General features: G+C 30.8%; 3 protein-coding genes across 3 annotated transcripts in view; 2 read left to right on the top strand and 1 right to left on the bottom strand.

Annotated features, from left to right (window-relative positions):
* The window catches only part of LOC122505742, a 169,378-nt gene extending 159,574 nt beyond the window's left edge, over positions 1-9,804 (top strand). Inside the window, exons 10-11 of the mRNA XM_043617553.1 lie at positions 9,316-9,392; positions 9,491-9,804. Coding sequence (XP_043473488.1) covers positions 9,316-9,392; positions 9,491-9,804 — 391 coding nt within the window. The remainder of the gene's footprint in view (positions 1-9,315; positions 9,393-9,490) is intronic.
* Positions 9,805-10,757: 953 nt separating this feature from the next.
* LOC122505741 lies at positions 10,758-11,987 on the bottom strand. The gene has a single exon (XM_043617552.1). It carries the CDS (start codon positions 11,985-11,987, stop codon positions 10,758-10,760), a length of 1,230 nt encoding a protein of 409 aa, XP_043473487.1.
* A 4,653-nt stretch (positions 11,988-16,640) lies between these two features.
* Positions 16,641-17,144, top strand: LOC122505740. Its single transcript, XM_043617551.1, has one exon. The coding sequence runs from the start codon at positions 16,641-16,643 to the stop codon at positions 17,142-17,144; it is 504 nt and encodes a 167-aa protein (XP_043473486.1).
* The last annotated feature ends 459 nt before the right edge of the window (positions 17,145-17,603 follow it).

The raw sequence follows: 17,603 nt of genomic DNA, 5'->3' as shown, positions 1-17,603 counted from the left end.
TGTCAGCCCAAAGAATCTTCGTTACTATGTTACGGCTTTCGTTATTTCTTTCAAAATTGTAAAAGATATCACCTTATGAAAAAACTTTGGGGCCGTCCATAAACCACGTGGACACATTTGGGGGGGCGGGGGATGAATCAAAAGTCCACGTTTGTCCACGAAGGGGAGGGGGGGTGTTAAAGCAAATGTCAACGTGGACATATAATCAAAGATATTTCCAAAAAAGATATCTTAAGCTTAACCAGAAAGATCATAAGTTTCAGTTAATCAATTTCTCTGACAATTTACTGATATTAAAATTAATTTCCCTGACAAAATTCTTTTTACAGGAAAATATGAATGTTTACGGAAAATGAGTAAAATTTATGATTTTAATTATTTTTTAAAATGACAATTATAACCCTTCCTGAATTCAATTATTTTCTACAATTTCCACCCAGTAAAAAAAAAAGTATTGGAAGAGAGCGAATAGTATTGTCGGTGAGTTTCTGACAATACGGTTTTCACGCGAAAACATATTGGCAGAAACTCACCGCCAATACTATTCGCTCTCTTCCAATACTTTTTTTTACTGGGCAACTAAACCTTCGTCTTTGAATCAATTAATTTAAATAATTCTCCGAAAGTTCTTCTAAAATTCTGTTATATTTTAAAATTATTTTTGAATTTGATTGATAAATTTTAATTAAAAATTTTTAACATGATTGTTTCCTCTAAAATGTTAAAAATAATTTTAAAATGTTATTTTTTTGTATATATTTGAATTTTTGAAAATATGTAATTAAGAATATTGAATTTTAAAAAATTAGAAGCTAATTTTCATTAATTTTCATTTTTAAATTTACCTTTAAAGATTTTTTATTCTACAAAAATTGTAACGAAAGACTTAAAATAAATTAATTATTTTCAATTAAATTTTACAAAATTTCAACTATTCAAAAAGATTTGTTTATACAGGGTGGCCATTTTTTTGTAAAAAAAAATTCACGGTCATTTCCCGGTCATAAATTATTTTTCCCGGTCATAAATAATAACTCTGAAAATAAATTATTCCATGAAAGATTGAAAGAATTTCCTGATTTTTAGACAAAACTTTGACTTCTTCCTAAAACCTAAAAATATTTTAGTTTACTCTAAAAATAATTTTGAACTTAAATAGATTTTTTGAAATAAATATTTAATTATTATCCATTATTTTTCCATATAGTAGGTATTCAAATTTAAAAAAAATTCAAATTTTAAATCCTTTAAATTTGAATAATTTTTAAGAATTGCTACTGTAACTTATTAACAATTATTTTCAAAATTTCAATTCAATTATATTCTAGAAATAACTAAAATATTTCTAAGATCCACTTGTTTACAAGACAATTTCATGAAATTTTGAATAATTTAAAAATTTTCAATTAAATATTAGGTACATATTTAAAAACATAACTAATTTGAAAAAATGTGAATAAAAATATTTTTAAAAACTGACTTATTCAGAATTTTTAATTAAAATCTTTTAAAATTCAACTTTTCTAAAACTTAAATTTGAAATTTTTTAAAATTCAATCTATAATAATTATTAATTTAACATTCTAAAATATAGAAAAATTTGCTTATCAATAATTGCAAAAAAAACTAATTGATATTAATGAAAAATACGATTTTTTGAAAATTTATTCTCTAAAAAAAGAAATTTTATTTATTTTTATATACATTATTTACTATTCTAAAATTAATTTTTATAAATTTCGTATCACTTTTCTTCTAATTAGTTCAAATTTTTAATAATTTTTATTTGTTTTGTTATAATATTATTGCAAAAAAATTTTTAAATTGATTTATTTTTCACTATTCTATAGGATGTGAAATTTTTTCTCATTGAAATTTTTTTGACAAGTTTAATTAAAATTATATTTTGTTTAATTATTGTAAGAAATAGAAAGAATTTAAAATTAACTTTAATATTTTCTTCTTCTAAATCTGTTACGTTGGACAGCAAAATTCTTAATTTTCTTATAAATTCTAGAAATTGAATATTTTTATAGTAAGGGAAGTGTTCCGGTTGTGGGCACCCTTTTGATTTTGCCTCATAACATTTGTCCATGTGCATATTATACAAATATATGTGTACGAATTTAAAGCTAGAGGTCTAAGGTGACTGTCAGTGAAGGAATTAAATTGACTCCTTTAAATAAAAAAGTTTTATTAGAAATTTAGTGAAATGGGAATTTTTTGACAAAAAAAATTTTGTACCCGGTTGTGGGCACCCTTGAAAAATCCGCTAAAAATGGAAAAATATTAAAGGAAACCAACACAAATAAAGAAGAAATGAAAGTTTCTTTATTTTAAGAGAATTTGCCGGGATAAAGAACAAAAATGATGACACGTTTTCACACTATGCTCATCGCTAACAAAAGCATAATGCTTCATGTGAAGTAGCTAGTACGCATACCATAACGCACTTCTAATGCACTGAACGACTATATTCATCGCATTTAATGGAGTTTGCGGCTGTCACTTTCCTTGGCAGAAAGTTTAGATAGATGAGACAGTAGTCCTCATCATTGTCAGATGGTAGAGCCTCCTTAACATAAAGGTGCCCACAACCGGGAATGACAGTCATTTTTTAAAAAGACCAACACATTTTGTGATGCAGGATTTTGGTTAAACACGAAGGTAAATCACAAAATATAATGACAACACTGCAAAAAAAAAATTAAACCCTTCTTTTCTGAACGAATCTACACCCATATGTTGCTCTTCGAAAACAATACAAAATTACTTTTTTATTTATTTAATGCAAATTTTCTTTATTATGCTCACAGCTATTACACAAATGCATATATTTGTTTCGTTATCAATACGAAAAGTCCGTATTGTCAACGAACACGACTTGCAATACTTAGATCAGTAAAGTCTGCTTGCCGTCGAAGTTTACGTAGGGGTGCCCACAACCGGAGGGTGCCCACAACTGGCGCACTTCCCCTACTTTTTATAAAATTCTCTGACAAAATATAAATAGATTTTATAGAAGATCGTTCAATCTTTTTTAATGAAATATAGTTAATACCTAAGTCTTGAAATAAATATTTTTATTTTTTCTCACAAAATAATGTGTGTTTTTAAAAAAAAATCAAAAATCCCGGTCAAGTTCAAAATTCACTGTCATTTCCCGGTTTCCCGGTCCAGCGGCCACCCTGATTATAGTTATTTTTCACATTATAAAAATCAAAATAACTTGTACTTTTTTTTTACTAAAAATTGTGGTATTTTGTCGCAATTATTTTAAATTTAATTTATTTTATTTAATTTTTTTAATTTCCCCGACAAAATTTTTTCCTGACATTTCCCTTACTTTACTGACATTCTTGCTTTGAAATATGTTCAAAAATAATCTTTTTTATTTTTTAACATACAGGAGTAAAAAAAACTTATTTTTAGGGTTCCGTACACCATAGGTGTACTGACGGAACCCTTATGAAATCACTCGTGTGTCCGTCCCAGCTACGCAAAATGGGCTGTCCCCCCCCTTAACTTTTACAAATCTCAACCTAGTGAGCTGAAATTCGGTAGGGATCTTCAGTTTTAAATGCAGATTACAGGAAAAATATAGCGAACCCAATTGGCGGACATATTTGCGAACTAGGAGGGAAAGAAATTGAATTTTTCAGAAAAAATTACAAAAAATGACCCTGTCCCCCCTCCTTAATTTTTACAAATCTCAACCTGGTGATCTGAAATTCGGTAAGGATTTTCAGTTTTAAGTGCAGATTACAGGAAAAATATAGCGAACCCAATTGAAGGACATATTTGCGAACTAGGAGGGAAAGAAATTCAATTTTTTCGAAAAAATTGAAAAAATTACCCTGTCCAACCCCTTTAACTTTTACAAATCTTAACTTGATGAGCTTAAATTCGGTAGGGATCATCAGTTTTAAGTGCAGATTACAGGAAAAATATAGCGAACCCAATTGAAGGACATATTTGCGAACTAGGAGGGAAAGAAATTCAATTTTTTCGAAAAAATTGAAAAAATTACCCTGTCCAACCCCTTTAACTTTTACAAATCTTAACTTGATGAGCTTAAATTCGGTAGGGATCATCAGTTTTAAGTGCAGATTACAGGAAAAATATAGCGAACCTGATTGGTGGAGATATTTGGGAACTAGAAGGGAAAGAAATTGAATTTTTTTTGAAAAAATTGCAAAAAATGACCCTGTCCCCCCCTTAACTTCTACAAATCTCAACATTATGAGCTAAAATTCAGTAGGGATATTAAGTTTCAAGTGTAGATTACAGGAAAAATATAGCGAACCTGATTAGTGGAGATATTTGGGAACTAGAAGGGAAAGAAATTGAATTTTTTCGAAAAAATTGCAAAAAATGACCCTGTCCCCCCCCTTAACTTTTACAAATCTCAACCTAGTGAGCTGAAATTCGGTAGGGATCTTCAGTTTTAAGTGTAGATTACAGGAAAAATATAGCGAACCTGATTGGTGGAGATATTTGGGAACTAGAAGGGAAAGAAATTGAATTTTTTTGAAAAAATTGCAAAAAATGACCCTGTCCCCCCCCTTAACCTTTACAAATCTCAACCTTATGAGCTAAAATTCGGTAGGGATCATCAGTTTTAAGTGCAGATTACAGGAAAAATATAGCGAACCTGATTGGTGGAGATATTTGGGAACTAGAAGGGAAAGAAATTGAATTTTTTCGAAAAAATTGCAAAAAATGACCCTGCCCCCCCCCCCTTAACTTTTACAAATCTCAACCTAGTGAGCTGAAATTCGGTAGGGATATTAAGTTTCAAGTGTAGATTACGGGAAAAATATAGCGAACCTGATTGGTGGAGATATTTGGGAACTAGGAGGGAAAGAAATTCAATTTTTTCAAAAAAATTGCAAAAAATGACCCTGTCCCCCCCTTAACTTCTACAAATCTCAACATTATGAGCTAAAATTCAGTAGGAATATTAAGTTTCAAGTGTAGATTACAGGAAAAATATAGCGAACCTGATTGGTGGAGATATTTGGGAACTAGAAGGGAAAGAAATTGAATTTTTTTGAAAAAATTGCAAAAAATGACCCTGTCCCCCCCCTTAACTTTTACAAATCTTAACCTTATGAGTTGAAATTCGGTAGGGATCTTCAGTTTTAAGTGTAGATTACAGGAAAAATATAGCGAACTCGATTGACGGACATATTTGCGAACTAGGAGGGAAAGAAATTCAATTTTTTTGAAAAAATTACAAAAAATGACCCTGTTCCTGCGGTAAACTTTTACAAATCTCAACCTAGTGAGCTGAAATTCAGTAGAGATCTTCAGTTTCAAATGCAGATTACAGGAAAAATATAGCGAACTCGATTGGCGGACATATTTGCGAACTAGGAGGGAAAGAAATTGAATTTTTCAGAAAAAATTACAAAAAATGACCCTGTCCCCCCTCCTTAATTTTTACAAATCTCAACCTGGTGATCTGAAATTCGGTAAGGATTTTCAGTTTTAAGTGCAGATTACAGGAAAAATATAGCGAACCCAATTGAAGGACATATTTGCGAACTAGGAGGGAAAGAAATTCAATTTTTTCGAAAAAATTGAAAAAATTACCCTGTCCAACCCCTTTAACTTTTACAAATCTTAACTTGATGAGCTTAAATTCGGTAGGGATCATCAGTTTTAAGTGCAGATTACAGGAAAAATATAGCGAACCCAATTGAAGGACATATTTGCGAACTAGGAGGGAAAGAAATTCAATTTTTTCGAAAAAATTGAAAAAATTACCCTGTCCAACCCCTTTAACTTTTACAAATCTTAACTTGATGAGCTTAAATTCGGTAGGGATCATCAGTTTTAAGTGCAGATTACAGGAAAAATATAGCGAACCTGATTGGTGGAGATATTTGGGAACTAGAAGGGAAAGAAATTGAATTTTTTTGAAAAAATTGCAAAAAATGACCCTGTCCCCCCCTTAACTTCTACAAATCTCAACATTATGAGCTAAAATTCAGTAGGGATATTAAGTTTCAAGTGTAGATTACAGGAAAAATATAGCGAACCTGATTAGTGGAGATATTTGGGAACTAGAAGGGAAAGAAATTGAATTTTTTCGAAAAAATTGCAAAAAATGACCCTGTCCCCCCCCTTAACTTTTACAAATCTCAACCTAGTGAGCTGAAATTCGGTAGGGATCTTCAGTTTTAAGTGTAGATTACAGGAAAAATATAGCGAACCTGATTGGTGGAGATATTTGGGAACTAGAAGGGAAAGAAATTGAATTTTTTTGAAAAAATTGCAAAAAATGACCCTGTCCCCCCCCTTAACCTTTACAAATCTCAACCTTATGAGCTAAAATTCGGTAGGGATCATCAGTTTTAAGTGCAGATTACAGGAAAAATATAGCGAACCTGATTGGTGGAGATATTTGGGAACTAGAAGGGAAAGAAATTGAATTTTTTCGAAAAAATTGCAAAAAATGACCCTGTCCCCCCCCCCTTAACTTTTACAAATCTCAACCTAGTGAGCTGAAATTCGGTAGGGATATTAAGTTTCAAGTGTAGATTACAGGAAAAATATAGCGAACCTGATTGGTGGAGATATTTGGGAACTAGGAGGGAAAGAAATTCAATTTTTTCAAAAAAATTGCAAAAAATGACCCTGTCCCCCCCTTAACTTCTACAAATCTCAACATTATGAGCTAAAATTCAGTAGGAATATTAAGTTTCAAGTGTAGATTACAGGAAAAATATAGCGAACCTGATTGGTGGAGATATTTGGGAACTAGAAGGGAAAGAAATTGAATTTTTTTGAAAAAATTGCAAAAAATGACCCTGTCCCCCCCCTTAACTTTTACAAATCTTAACCTTATGAGTTGAAATTCGGTAGGGATCTTCAGTTTTAAGTGTAGATTACAGGAAAAATATAGCGAACTCGATTGACGGACATATTTGCGAACTAGGAGGGAAAGAAATTCAATTTTTTTGAAAAAATTACAAAAAATGACCCTGTTCCTGCGGTAAACTTTTACAAATCTCAACCTAGTGAGCTGAAATTCAGTAGAGATCTTCAGTTTCAAATGCAGATTACAGGAAAAATATAGCGAACTCGATTGACGGACATATTTGCGAACTAGGAGGGAAAGAAATTTAATTTTTACGAAAAAATTGCAAAAAATGACACTTTTCTCTCCCCCTTTTGAACTTTTAGGAATCTTAATCTATATGTAATAAAAATACATATGTGTACCGAATTTCAGCTCAATAGGTTTATATATGTTAATATTAATCAATTATATTTCTTATATATATTTTTTTTTTATAAAAAATGAGTTTTATTTTGGTGTACGGAACCCTCGATCTTAATGCGAGTGCAACTCGCACTTGCCCGATTTTTTTTAATTTGCAATATCCACGTGGACAATTGTATAGGGGGGAGGGGGTTTGACAAATGTCCACGACTGTCCACAACGGGGGCGGAGGGGTCAAAAATTGGTGAAAAATTGGCCACGTGGTTTATGGACGGCCCCTTTTAATAAAAAAATAATTTTTCGTGGAAAAAATAAAAAATTAAATTTTTTTCACAAATTTTTTATTCAATTAAAATTTAGGAAAAAGTTTATTCTAAGTCTAAAGTTTTGGCTTCATTGTAAGTATTAACACTTTTTCTATTATAAAACAAAAAATATTCCTAAAAAATAGAAATTTTTTAAATTTTAAGTGAAAGCTCCCAATACCCCACAAATTGGGTGATGGCAAAAAATGTATTTTTTTGAAAATTTTTTTTTAATTTACTTTCTCTTTTTAAGTTTCTTATTAAACATAATTAAAGATTAATATCGAAATGAGTAGAAAATGACGAGAACAATGTATTATTATAAAAATAAGTTGGTTTTTTTAATAATTTTCCTTAAGGGGCTCCAATTCCCCCACGCTCCCCTATAGCAATTTGTGTTTAAAGATTTTCAATGCGATAAGAGCAATTGTTTAAAAGATAAAAAGACACAAACTGTTAGAGGCAAAAAAGGAGATATTTAAAAAAATCCTTTTTTCCCCACTTAATTCAGTAGTATAGCTAGGCCGGTTCTGGCTCAAATCGGTAATGTAGATTCCTACTTACCGACCGAGAGGGTAAGTTACCGACCGTTGGTGGGGTATATGTGGGTAAGTTACCGACCGTTGGTGGGGTATATGTGGGTAATTTACCGGCCGTTGGTGGGGTACCTCATTTGCATATATTTAAATTAGTTAACCCTTTTAATTGACGTTAGTGGGGTACCTCATTTGCATATATTTAAATTAGTTAACCCTTTTAATTGACGTTAGTGGGGTACCTAATTTGCATATATTTAAATTAGTTAACCCTTTTAATTGACGTTAGTGGGGTACCTGATTTGCATATATTCAAATTAGTTAACCCTTTTAATTTGCATATATTTAAATATGTGGCAAAGTTACAGAGCGTTGGTAGGGTACCTGATTTGCATATGTAAATTAGTTAACCCTTTTAATTTGCATACGTTTTCTATTGTTTATTATTTAACTTTCATTGTTAACCCTTTTAGTTTATGCAAATTCCACCCACTATCGACCCTTTTGGACGTAGAATATGCAAATACCACCCACCCTCTTCTATTGCTCTTAGTTAACCACCCCCCCCCTCCCTCCCACCCACTTTTTTCCTTTATATATATTTTCAATATTACCACCCACCACCACCCACTTAGTATAAACCAGAAATTTCAAAAATCGTATAGAGAAGCGCGAGGGATTAAGCGTTCGCGAGATACCGCGCAGGCGTTGTGGGTAGTGGGAGTGGGTGGTGGTGGGTGGTGGTAAGGCCCAGTGCGCAGCAAGAGTGCGCGTACGGTTACCGCGTTGAGTGAGTGAAAGTTCCATGCGTCAGACCTGTCTGTCTGACTCTCACAGCTTGCTTCACTAATACTATAACACCATAGGGATAAATGTATTGTCCAAAAATATGTAAGCAAGTTTCAACTTGACTTTTTCCAAGATAACAATAGTATTGTTTGAAAATCTTAAAGCATGTTTCAACCTGAATCTTGAATAGAATAAAGATATTGTCTAAAAAACCTTCAGACAGGTTTTAACCTGACTGTAGATGAGAACAAAGGCATTCTTTAAAAACCCTTTTAGTGACGTCATTTTCATGCGAGTTTGAACACGTCTTCTAAATGACTCTTCTTTTGAGGTAGTTGCGTGCGCAGTCATTAAAGTGGGGGTAAAAGAGTGGGAGTTGAAGAAGAGTGGGGTTTACGGGATATAAAGTAGGTTGGAATCAACGATTCAACACTTCTATTAAAATTTCCAGCAGCAGCAGCATCAGCAGTATCAGCAACATAAGCAGTACTAGCAGTTTTAACAACTACAGCATCATCTACTCATTTGGTATGTAAATTTCACTTCCTTGATTGAAACATTTTGTGTTCCAAATTAGTTTTTTTTAAATTTAATATTAAAAATCCATCTTTTTTCTTTTCTTATAGATATTAAAACAATGGACTTCCAAAAAGTCAATGCCACTGGCTGCATGGAGAGATTTCTGCCAACGAAGCCGCTTTCTGAGTTGACTGTGAATGAGTTATACAACGTAACTAAAATAAACAAGGTGCAGACCAAATATGGTTCTAGGATTGTAGTAGACTTGGATGCTACATTTACCACTTTTCTGCCGGCAAGGTTCGCAAAACTATTTGACGCTGACCCTACCTCATTCACAATGATGGAAGAAGCCGTACAGTTGGAGAAGTTGCGATTAAAATATATTGGTGGCAAATTTAATGTTATTGAATTTGAATAAGAATAAATATTATAATATTATACTGTAAAAATTATGTAAATATTTAAATGCTTATAATAATAAAAAAAATTACTTTTAAATTGCTTCTTTTATTATTCTACCTTCATATTTTAAACAATTTTTAAATTAATAGAATTTTATATAACATTGTATAAGTAAATTTTTATTAAAGTTAAAGGAAAAAAAATTCGAGTATATAATAATAAAGGAGTAGGTATATCAAGAAAGAAAGACAACATTTTTTAAAGTTATAAAATTCATTTATTTTTATATATATGTAGAAATTCAAACGTATTACAATAGTTGTTCATAATTTTCATAAAATGATTTCAAATTAGTATTCACATCATCCACTTCATCGACACCATTTGAGAAGTTTCTCAGTTCACTTGTTACATTCAAAAACCAATTTCGAAGCTTAAATATATTGTTTACTGCACAATTTTCAGTTTGTATAATATGATGTGTACATGTTGGTGGTAAAAATTCAGTTTTAATATTCTTAAACGCTGGACAGTCAATTTCTTCTAAATTGTATACATTCATTACATACTTTTCTAACCACTGTTTTTTTTCACTACCTTTAACATAGATAGTTTTTGCTCCTCGTAATGCATCTTGTAAAATGGTTCGCACTTCATCATAACACACATCTCCAACCATCCAAGGGATTGAATGATAGTTGTTTGTTAACCACAGGTTTTCACTTTTATAACGTCCAGGTAGTGAATTTTAAGCACAAGGTGGTTCAAAAAGGTAAACTCTTGGTTGAGCATCTGACTCCAGAGGAACTATAGCCAACTCTTTGAAAATAAACTCATTGCAGGGTTTTTTAAAACCTTGAACGTCTACTATGAACTCCATTTTAGAATAGAAATGAGTATCTGCTTCAGAAATATGTCTTATATACCTCTCCACTTCACCCCCACCACTTTGTTTCCCTCTCCACTTTCTTACAATTTCTTAATAATACCACTGATTGGTTTATACTGAACTATACGATCATGTATGACGAGACAATATGCAGTTGTATCAGCAGGTATATTTTCTCTAGCTTCAAATTCTAAACGTACATCGACTGAAGACTGCTTTAAAAACTCATTTTGTTTCGAACAATCAATAACAATTAAAGGTGCTTTTGATTTAAAAGTATTAATAGCTAAAGTAGGTTCTGAATCTTTTCCATAATAAGAAGATTGAAAATTAGCATACATATCATATAATAAAGAATACTGATTTTGATCAAAATTTAAATTTAAATTTCCATAAGGGTAAGATTGTGAGTTCAAAAAGAGTTTTACATTTGTAATATTACAATGATCAAAGTAACAGGATGTATTTTTTAGTTTATTCTTTCTTCCAGTTTGAAATCCAACAATTACATATCGTGGTTTCTCTAATTGAGATGAAGATTTGAGTTGCCACATAATTCTTGAACTTTCTGGAAGTAAAGGATACTCATACATTTCCCACGATCGGAAACTCATAGAAATTAATGGATCCTTCTCAATAAATTTTAATAATTTAATTTTATTATTGTCTGATGGTAAAATATATGGTACTAACCATTCAATTTTATTAATTGTAATTTTAAATTCTTTATTATTGTCAAGATTTCCTGTTTGAATAACAGCATTTAAATCATTTCGTGATCTTATCAAAATGAGTTCATGTTTAGCATTCATAACAATTTTCTTATAATCTTCAGCAAAACCGAAAAGCATACTAAGTGGTACTGTTACATTAAAATAACCATTTTCTAAAGTCATTTTTAAATCCAAAGCAGAATATTCAAACACACCTGCATTTCCAACACGTATAAGTTGAGAAGGAGTTAGTGAAACCAGGTTTTTTATAGTTGAAGTATAACCAACATATTTGCAACGATCAATCTCAATACCATTTAATTCATAACGAATTTCATCAAATAAGTAAGCTATAGCATTGTTAATGAGATCAACATTTTCTGTTAAAGTATTTCCATCATTCTTTGTCAAGCGTCCAAATATATGTAAGGAACTGCTACTCGGTAAAATATATAAATCTTGATTCTGAACTATAATCCGAATTTCATCACTATTGTTGAAAGATGATGATGCATATGGTTGATGACTATGAATTTCATAATTTGCTATAGATTCATCAAAGTTCACTTGAGTTGGAATGCTGAGAATTTCATCCATTTTTCTTATAACAACGACACAAAATGAATAGATAGAATTTTTCACCTCTCTTCTGCTTCTTCTTTATTTTTAATGTCTGATTCGCAGACCAAGTTTCTTCAGAAATATTTGATTCTGAGGTGTTAACACCTTGCGAGTTACATTCACACTGCTTTTCTTTACACATGTTGGTTCACTTTTATAACTACCACCAACTTTTCTTTTTTGATTGTAAATAATTCCCATTACACTGATTTTATATGTAAACGTATTGTTATTGTCTCTCCTCTAAAATTTACTAAATTACCGTCCTGATCAACTATACGCAGCTGAATATTACATATTGTCTTTACGGTGACTGGATAGTAAATGACATTATTTGGAACTTCTATGATTTTATATCCAGTAGGAACAGAAGGATAAAATTGATGTATTGTATGTACTTTCTTTCCATTAATATATGATCCTGTTGTAATATTACACTCAACACGTATAGCATTCACCTTCATTATAGATATAATTGAATCAGAAACATTAACTGTATTTGCTCCAAGATACTTGGGAGAAAATCCAAATAATTGTCCTATACCATTTTCTTTTCTGAAGTCAATTTCACGATTAGATGCAATTGTACAGTGTAATGTATTTGTATCAACCATTATTTTTAAAACAAGACCAGTGCGTCTTATTCTATGTTCAATATGCTTTCTAATATCTTCGATTTCATAACTACCTGTAGGTATTTCTACATTGAAACCATCTATATAAAATGTATTAGCACCCTTATCAATGTTGGGAATTGAGTTAAATGTAAGGAGTTCAACAAGACCAAGAACATAATTTTTGTTAGATGATAGTTCAATTGATGGAAAGTATGAAGCCTCAAGGGTTGAAGAATTCCCTGATAACGTGAGAGTGATAGAATCATTCATGTTGAGTGTTTAGTTGTATACTGAAGCTTGAAATTGGTTACACATTCTTATATAGACTAAAGTTATTCTTCACTGTAAGTTGATTACACAGAAATTTAAGACACAAATGACCGCATATAAACGTATCAAAATTTTGATATCTTTCATGATTATATTTTATATAGCTACCAACACCTAAGTAAACAATGAGATCCAATGGTGGTGAAAGATTACCAAAACTGTCAAAGTATTCGGTTTCATTGTTCACCTTTTTATATGCAACCCAATGAGTTCCAGGACCTTCTTTATTATCAAGATTTATTATTGCTGATTCATATTGAAATGGCCCTCCTATGGGTAATTTATTTCTCATAAAGACTCCTCTAAAATATGGTATTTTTAAACTTTTAGAATATTTTAGAAGATCATAATCACTTAGTGCACGGTGAGGTAGCTTCAATATTAGTTTTTTGATATTTTTTTCTTATTATATAATCCTTTGCCTTTGTAAGGTTGCATATAAAGGCCAAGTCCCCGTTGATATGGTTTCATGTATAGACCTTTTCCTAAAGCAATGGATTCCATAGTATGATTATGTCGTTGAGCTTCTGAAAGTTCTTTCTTAGCAACATTAGCTTCATTAACAGCTTTCACTATACCGCTAATTCCACCACTAAGCGCCCCTAAAGCACTCAGTCCAGCAAAAATTGGTACAAGAGGTAAAATACCCCCAACTTTTGAGGGTATAGGAAGAATTCGAGGTGATATAATCTTAGATTTACCGCCATACTGTTTTATAGCCTTTTTTGCACCAATCATAGCAGTTCTAATTGTATCTAAAGAGTTGTTATTAGATTTCATAGACTTTTTAGCAGCATTAACAATCTTCTTTAAAGTAACATGTTTTTTAGAAACAACCTTCATACTCTTCTTCTTCTTCTTCTTCTTTGATTTCTTTGTCTTAATCTTTTTATATTTCTTATTAACTTTTATCCCCATCCCAAATTTAGACTTGGCTTTCATTATATTAGTTACAGCTAATGCAACTGCTTTTTCACTTAATTTAGCGTCTTTAGAAACAACCCGTTCCCACGCCTTCTCAGCAAGTATTTTATCTGCAGAATTTCTTATAGCCACGTCTTTATCTTTTGAATAAGCTATATCATGATCTTTACAAGCTGCATCTAAAGGGTTTATACCAGAATCACCACGTGCAAGACGTTTTGCTAACTTCGTACCAGGTCCACAATATTGATAACCCGGGAAATGAAACTCGAATGGTAATTTATTGATTATAGTATTGAGAAAACCTTGACCATGACAAGAAATGTTTTTATTATTCTTTTTCACTTTATCATGAGTAATCATTCCTCACTCGACTGTGGTTCACAACTAACTGATTGGATACAGCTATATAAACGCTATATTTATACCTATACCTTCAGTCGATTTCAAGATGCGGTTTAATGTACAAGATGTTCAACTCCCAATAGTGAATGTTGATAACCTTCTTCCAAACAAGGATGATGGTGTAAAACGTCATGGATGTTTATTTTCAAACAGCATTCGTGCTGCTTTTTGTGGACCATCAAATTGTGGAAAGACAAATGCTCTTTTGTCTTTAATCATACATCCGAATGGTTTAAGCTTTGAAAATATATATTTATATTCAAAGTCTTTACAACAACCAAAATATCAATTTTTAGAAAAAGTTCTCAGTAAAGTTGATGGTATTGAATACTTTCCATTTAGAGAACATGAAGAAGTGGTTTCACCTAAAGACGCTAAACCAAATTCAGTATTTATTTTTGATGATATTGCTTGCGAGAAGCAAGACAATGTAAGAGCATTTTTTTGCATGGGTAGGCATGTCAACGTTGACAGTTTCTATCTATGTCAGACATATGCCCACATTCCCAAACATCTTGTTAGAGATAATATTAACTTACTAGTACTTTTTAAACAAGATGAGAGAAACCTTAAGCATGTTTATAACGATCATGTAAATACAGATATGACTTACAATCAATTTCGTGATTTATGCTCAACATGTTGGAATTCTGATAGATATGGGTTTGTTGTTATAGACAAAGACCGAAATTTAAATGAAGGAAGATATAGAAAAGGTTTCGATTGCTTTATTCAGTTATAAGTATCTATTGGTTTACAACTTTCATTAGTATAATTTTAGACATCAATATATAAACATGTTTCGGAAAGAACGAGAAACGCTTCATGAAATAGCAAAAGCAAGTGATGCTATACGCAAGAAACATCGTATACTTAAAAGTGGTAGAGAGACTGCAGAAAATATATTGAAAGAAACTTTTCAACCATTAGTTACTCCATTGGAGAAATTGGTGAATAGAAATTATAATCCAATCAAGAGTGAAAATGTATCAAAAAAAATAAAAAAGGAAGAAGAAGAAGAAGAAGAAGAAGAAGAAGACTTTGAAACAACATTCAAGACTGCTGTTAGTGACGATGAACCATTTGATATACCTGCGTATAATAACTATACATTTGATGATCCTATATCTGAAGTAGAAGATTTAGAAAATATAAAAAGTAGAAATATAATTGATGACTTATCAAATCAAGAGTACCAAGATGTTATATATGAGCAAAACGATAGGTTAAATGATAATTTAACAGTTCAAGAGTCTTATGAGCAGAATAATATACAACAACAATAAGATTCCGACAAATTAACAAATAAATTCATAACATTATTGAATAAAAATAGAAAACAATATTTGGATATGGTTTACGGAGTGCGGAAAGTTAAAGATAGAGGTTTCATGATAGGTAATACAGAAATTAATTTTGATGGTCCTCTGATAGACTTAGGTGGAAAGAAAAAATATACTAAAACAGATGGATTACTAGAACTTTTATTTAGAGAAAAACCTAATGAAGAATCTATAAGTTCAGATGATTTAACCAACTATAAAGAAATATTACAAGCTACTAATGCACATAGAAGGAATTATAGTCCAAATAAACCTATTCGTACAAACAACAGTTTTAAATACACAAATGTTATTGCAAAGCTTTATCAGAAAACTGGAGAATCTTTACAGAAAAAGAATTTATTACCGCAATCTATGTTAGTGAAAAAAGAATCATATTCAGACTACATCTACTGGGATGATCCAAATGAACTTGTTGATCGTTTACGATTACTTATAGCATCACGACAAGCTGGAAATCCGAGTCATAACAATGAAATTATGAGTATTATTGAAGAATTACATGAAAGTAAAATTATATATTAAGTGTGTGTATATAAATTTTGAATCAGTATTGTGTTGAGTATTGATGTATTCATATATACCTTAAAATGGATAACAAAAAGTTAACAGTTGTCACAGAATTACATAGACAAGCTAGAAGAAATTATCCACGTCGTAAAGTACAAATGCGTGGTGTGGATGAAACATGGCAAGCAGATTTGGTTGAAATGATACCATATTCGAAAGTTAACAAAGGATTCAAATATATGCTTACTGTTATAGATATATTTTCCAAGTATACATGGGCAGTACCTGTAAAAAGTAAATCTGGGAAAGATGTTTCTACTGCTATGAAATCTATACTCAAAGATGGACGTATACCAAAAAATTTACATACTGATAGAGGCAAAGAATTTTATAATTTAATATTCGAGAATTTAATGAAATCATATAAAATTAAATTGTATTCAACATATAGTAATTTAAAGGCTTCAATAATTGAAAGATTTAACCGAACACTTAAAAATATGATGTGGCCGCAGTTCAATTTAAGAGGAAATTATAAATGGGAAGATATATTACCATCTCTAATTTCAAAGTATAACAACCAGAAACATCGAACTATTGGTATGAAACCCAAGGATGTCAGGAAACAAGATGAAAAAGAATTATTGAAACGCATCTCAAAACAGAGGAAAATTTTAACTAAAAGAGCAAAATTCAAAGTTGGTGATAGAGTTCGAATAAGCAAGAATAAACATATTTTTGAAAAAGAATATACACCAAACTGGACAACTGAAATATTTACCATCTCTCAAGTTAAATCAACAAAACCAGTAACATATAAGTTGAAAGATTATCAAGATCAACCCATCGAAGGTGGTTTCTATGAAGAAGAAATTTCTAAAGTGAAATATTCAGATATATATCTCATAGAAAAAGTTCTCAAGAATCGTCGTGATGAAGTCTTTGTAAAATGGTTAGGTTTTGATAATTCACATAATAGTTGGATAAAAAAATCAGACATGTAATAGTTTATTAACTTTTAGAAAAGTTAAAGTTAACTTTTAGAAAAGTTAAAGTTAACTTTTAGAAAAGTTAAAGTTAACTTTTAGAAAAGTTAAAGTTAACTTTTAGAAAAGTTAAATTTAACTTTTAGAAAAGTTAAAGTTAACTTTTAGAAAAGTTAAAGTTAATTTGACTGGTATCATAGTGTTCTTTTAATACAAAGATTATACTTTTTACTACAATCTTTATATTAAGAACACTATGATACCAGTCAAATTGAAGTTAACTTTGGAAAAGTTAAAGTTAACTTTTGGAAAAGTTAAAGTAACTTTTGGAAAAGTTAAAGTTAATTTGACTGGTATCATAGTGTTCTTTTAATACAAAGATTATACTTTTACTACAATCTTTATATTAAGAACACTATGATACCAGTCAAATTGAAGTTAACTTTTGGAAAAGTTAAAGTTAACTTTTGGAAAAGT

The sequence above is a fragment of the Leptopilina heterotoma genome, unplaced genomic scaffold, assembly GCF_015476425.1.
Source record: "Leptopilina heterotoma isolate Lh14 unplaced genomic scaffold, ASM1547642v1 Lhet_368, whole genome shotgun sequence".
Taxonomy (NCBI): Eukaryota; Metazoa; Arthropoda; class Insecta; order Hymenoptera; family Figitidae; genus Leptopilina; species Leptopilina heterotoma.
Note: the sequence above shows the minus strand (reverse complement) of the source record. Positions and strands in the feature narration are given on the sequence as shown.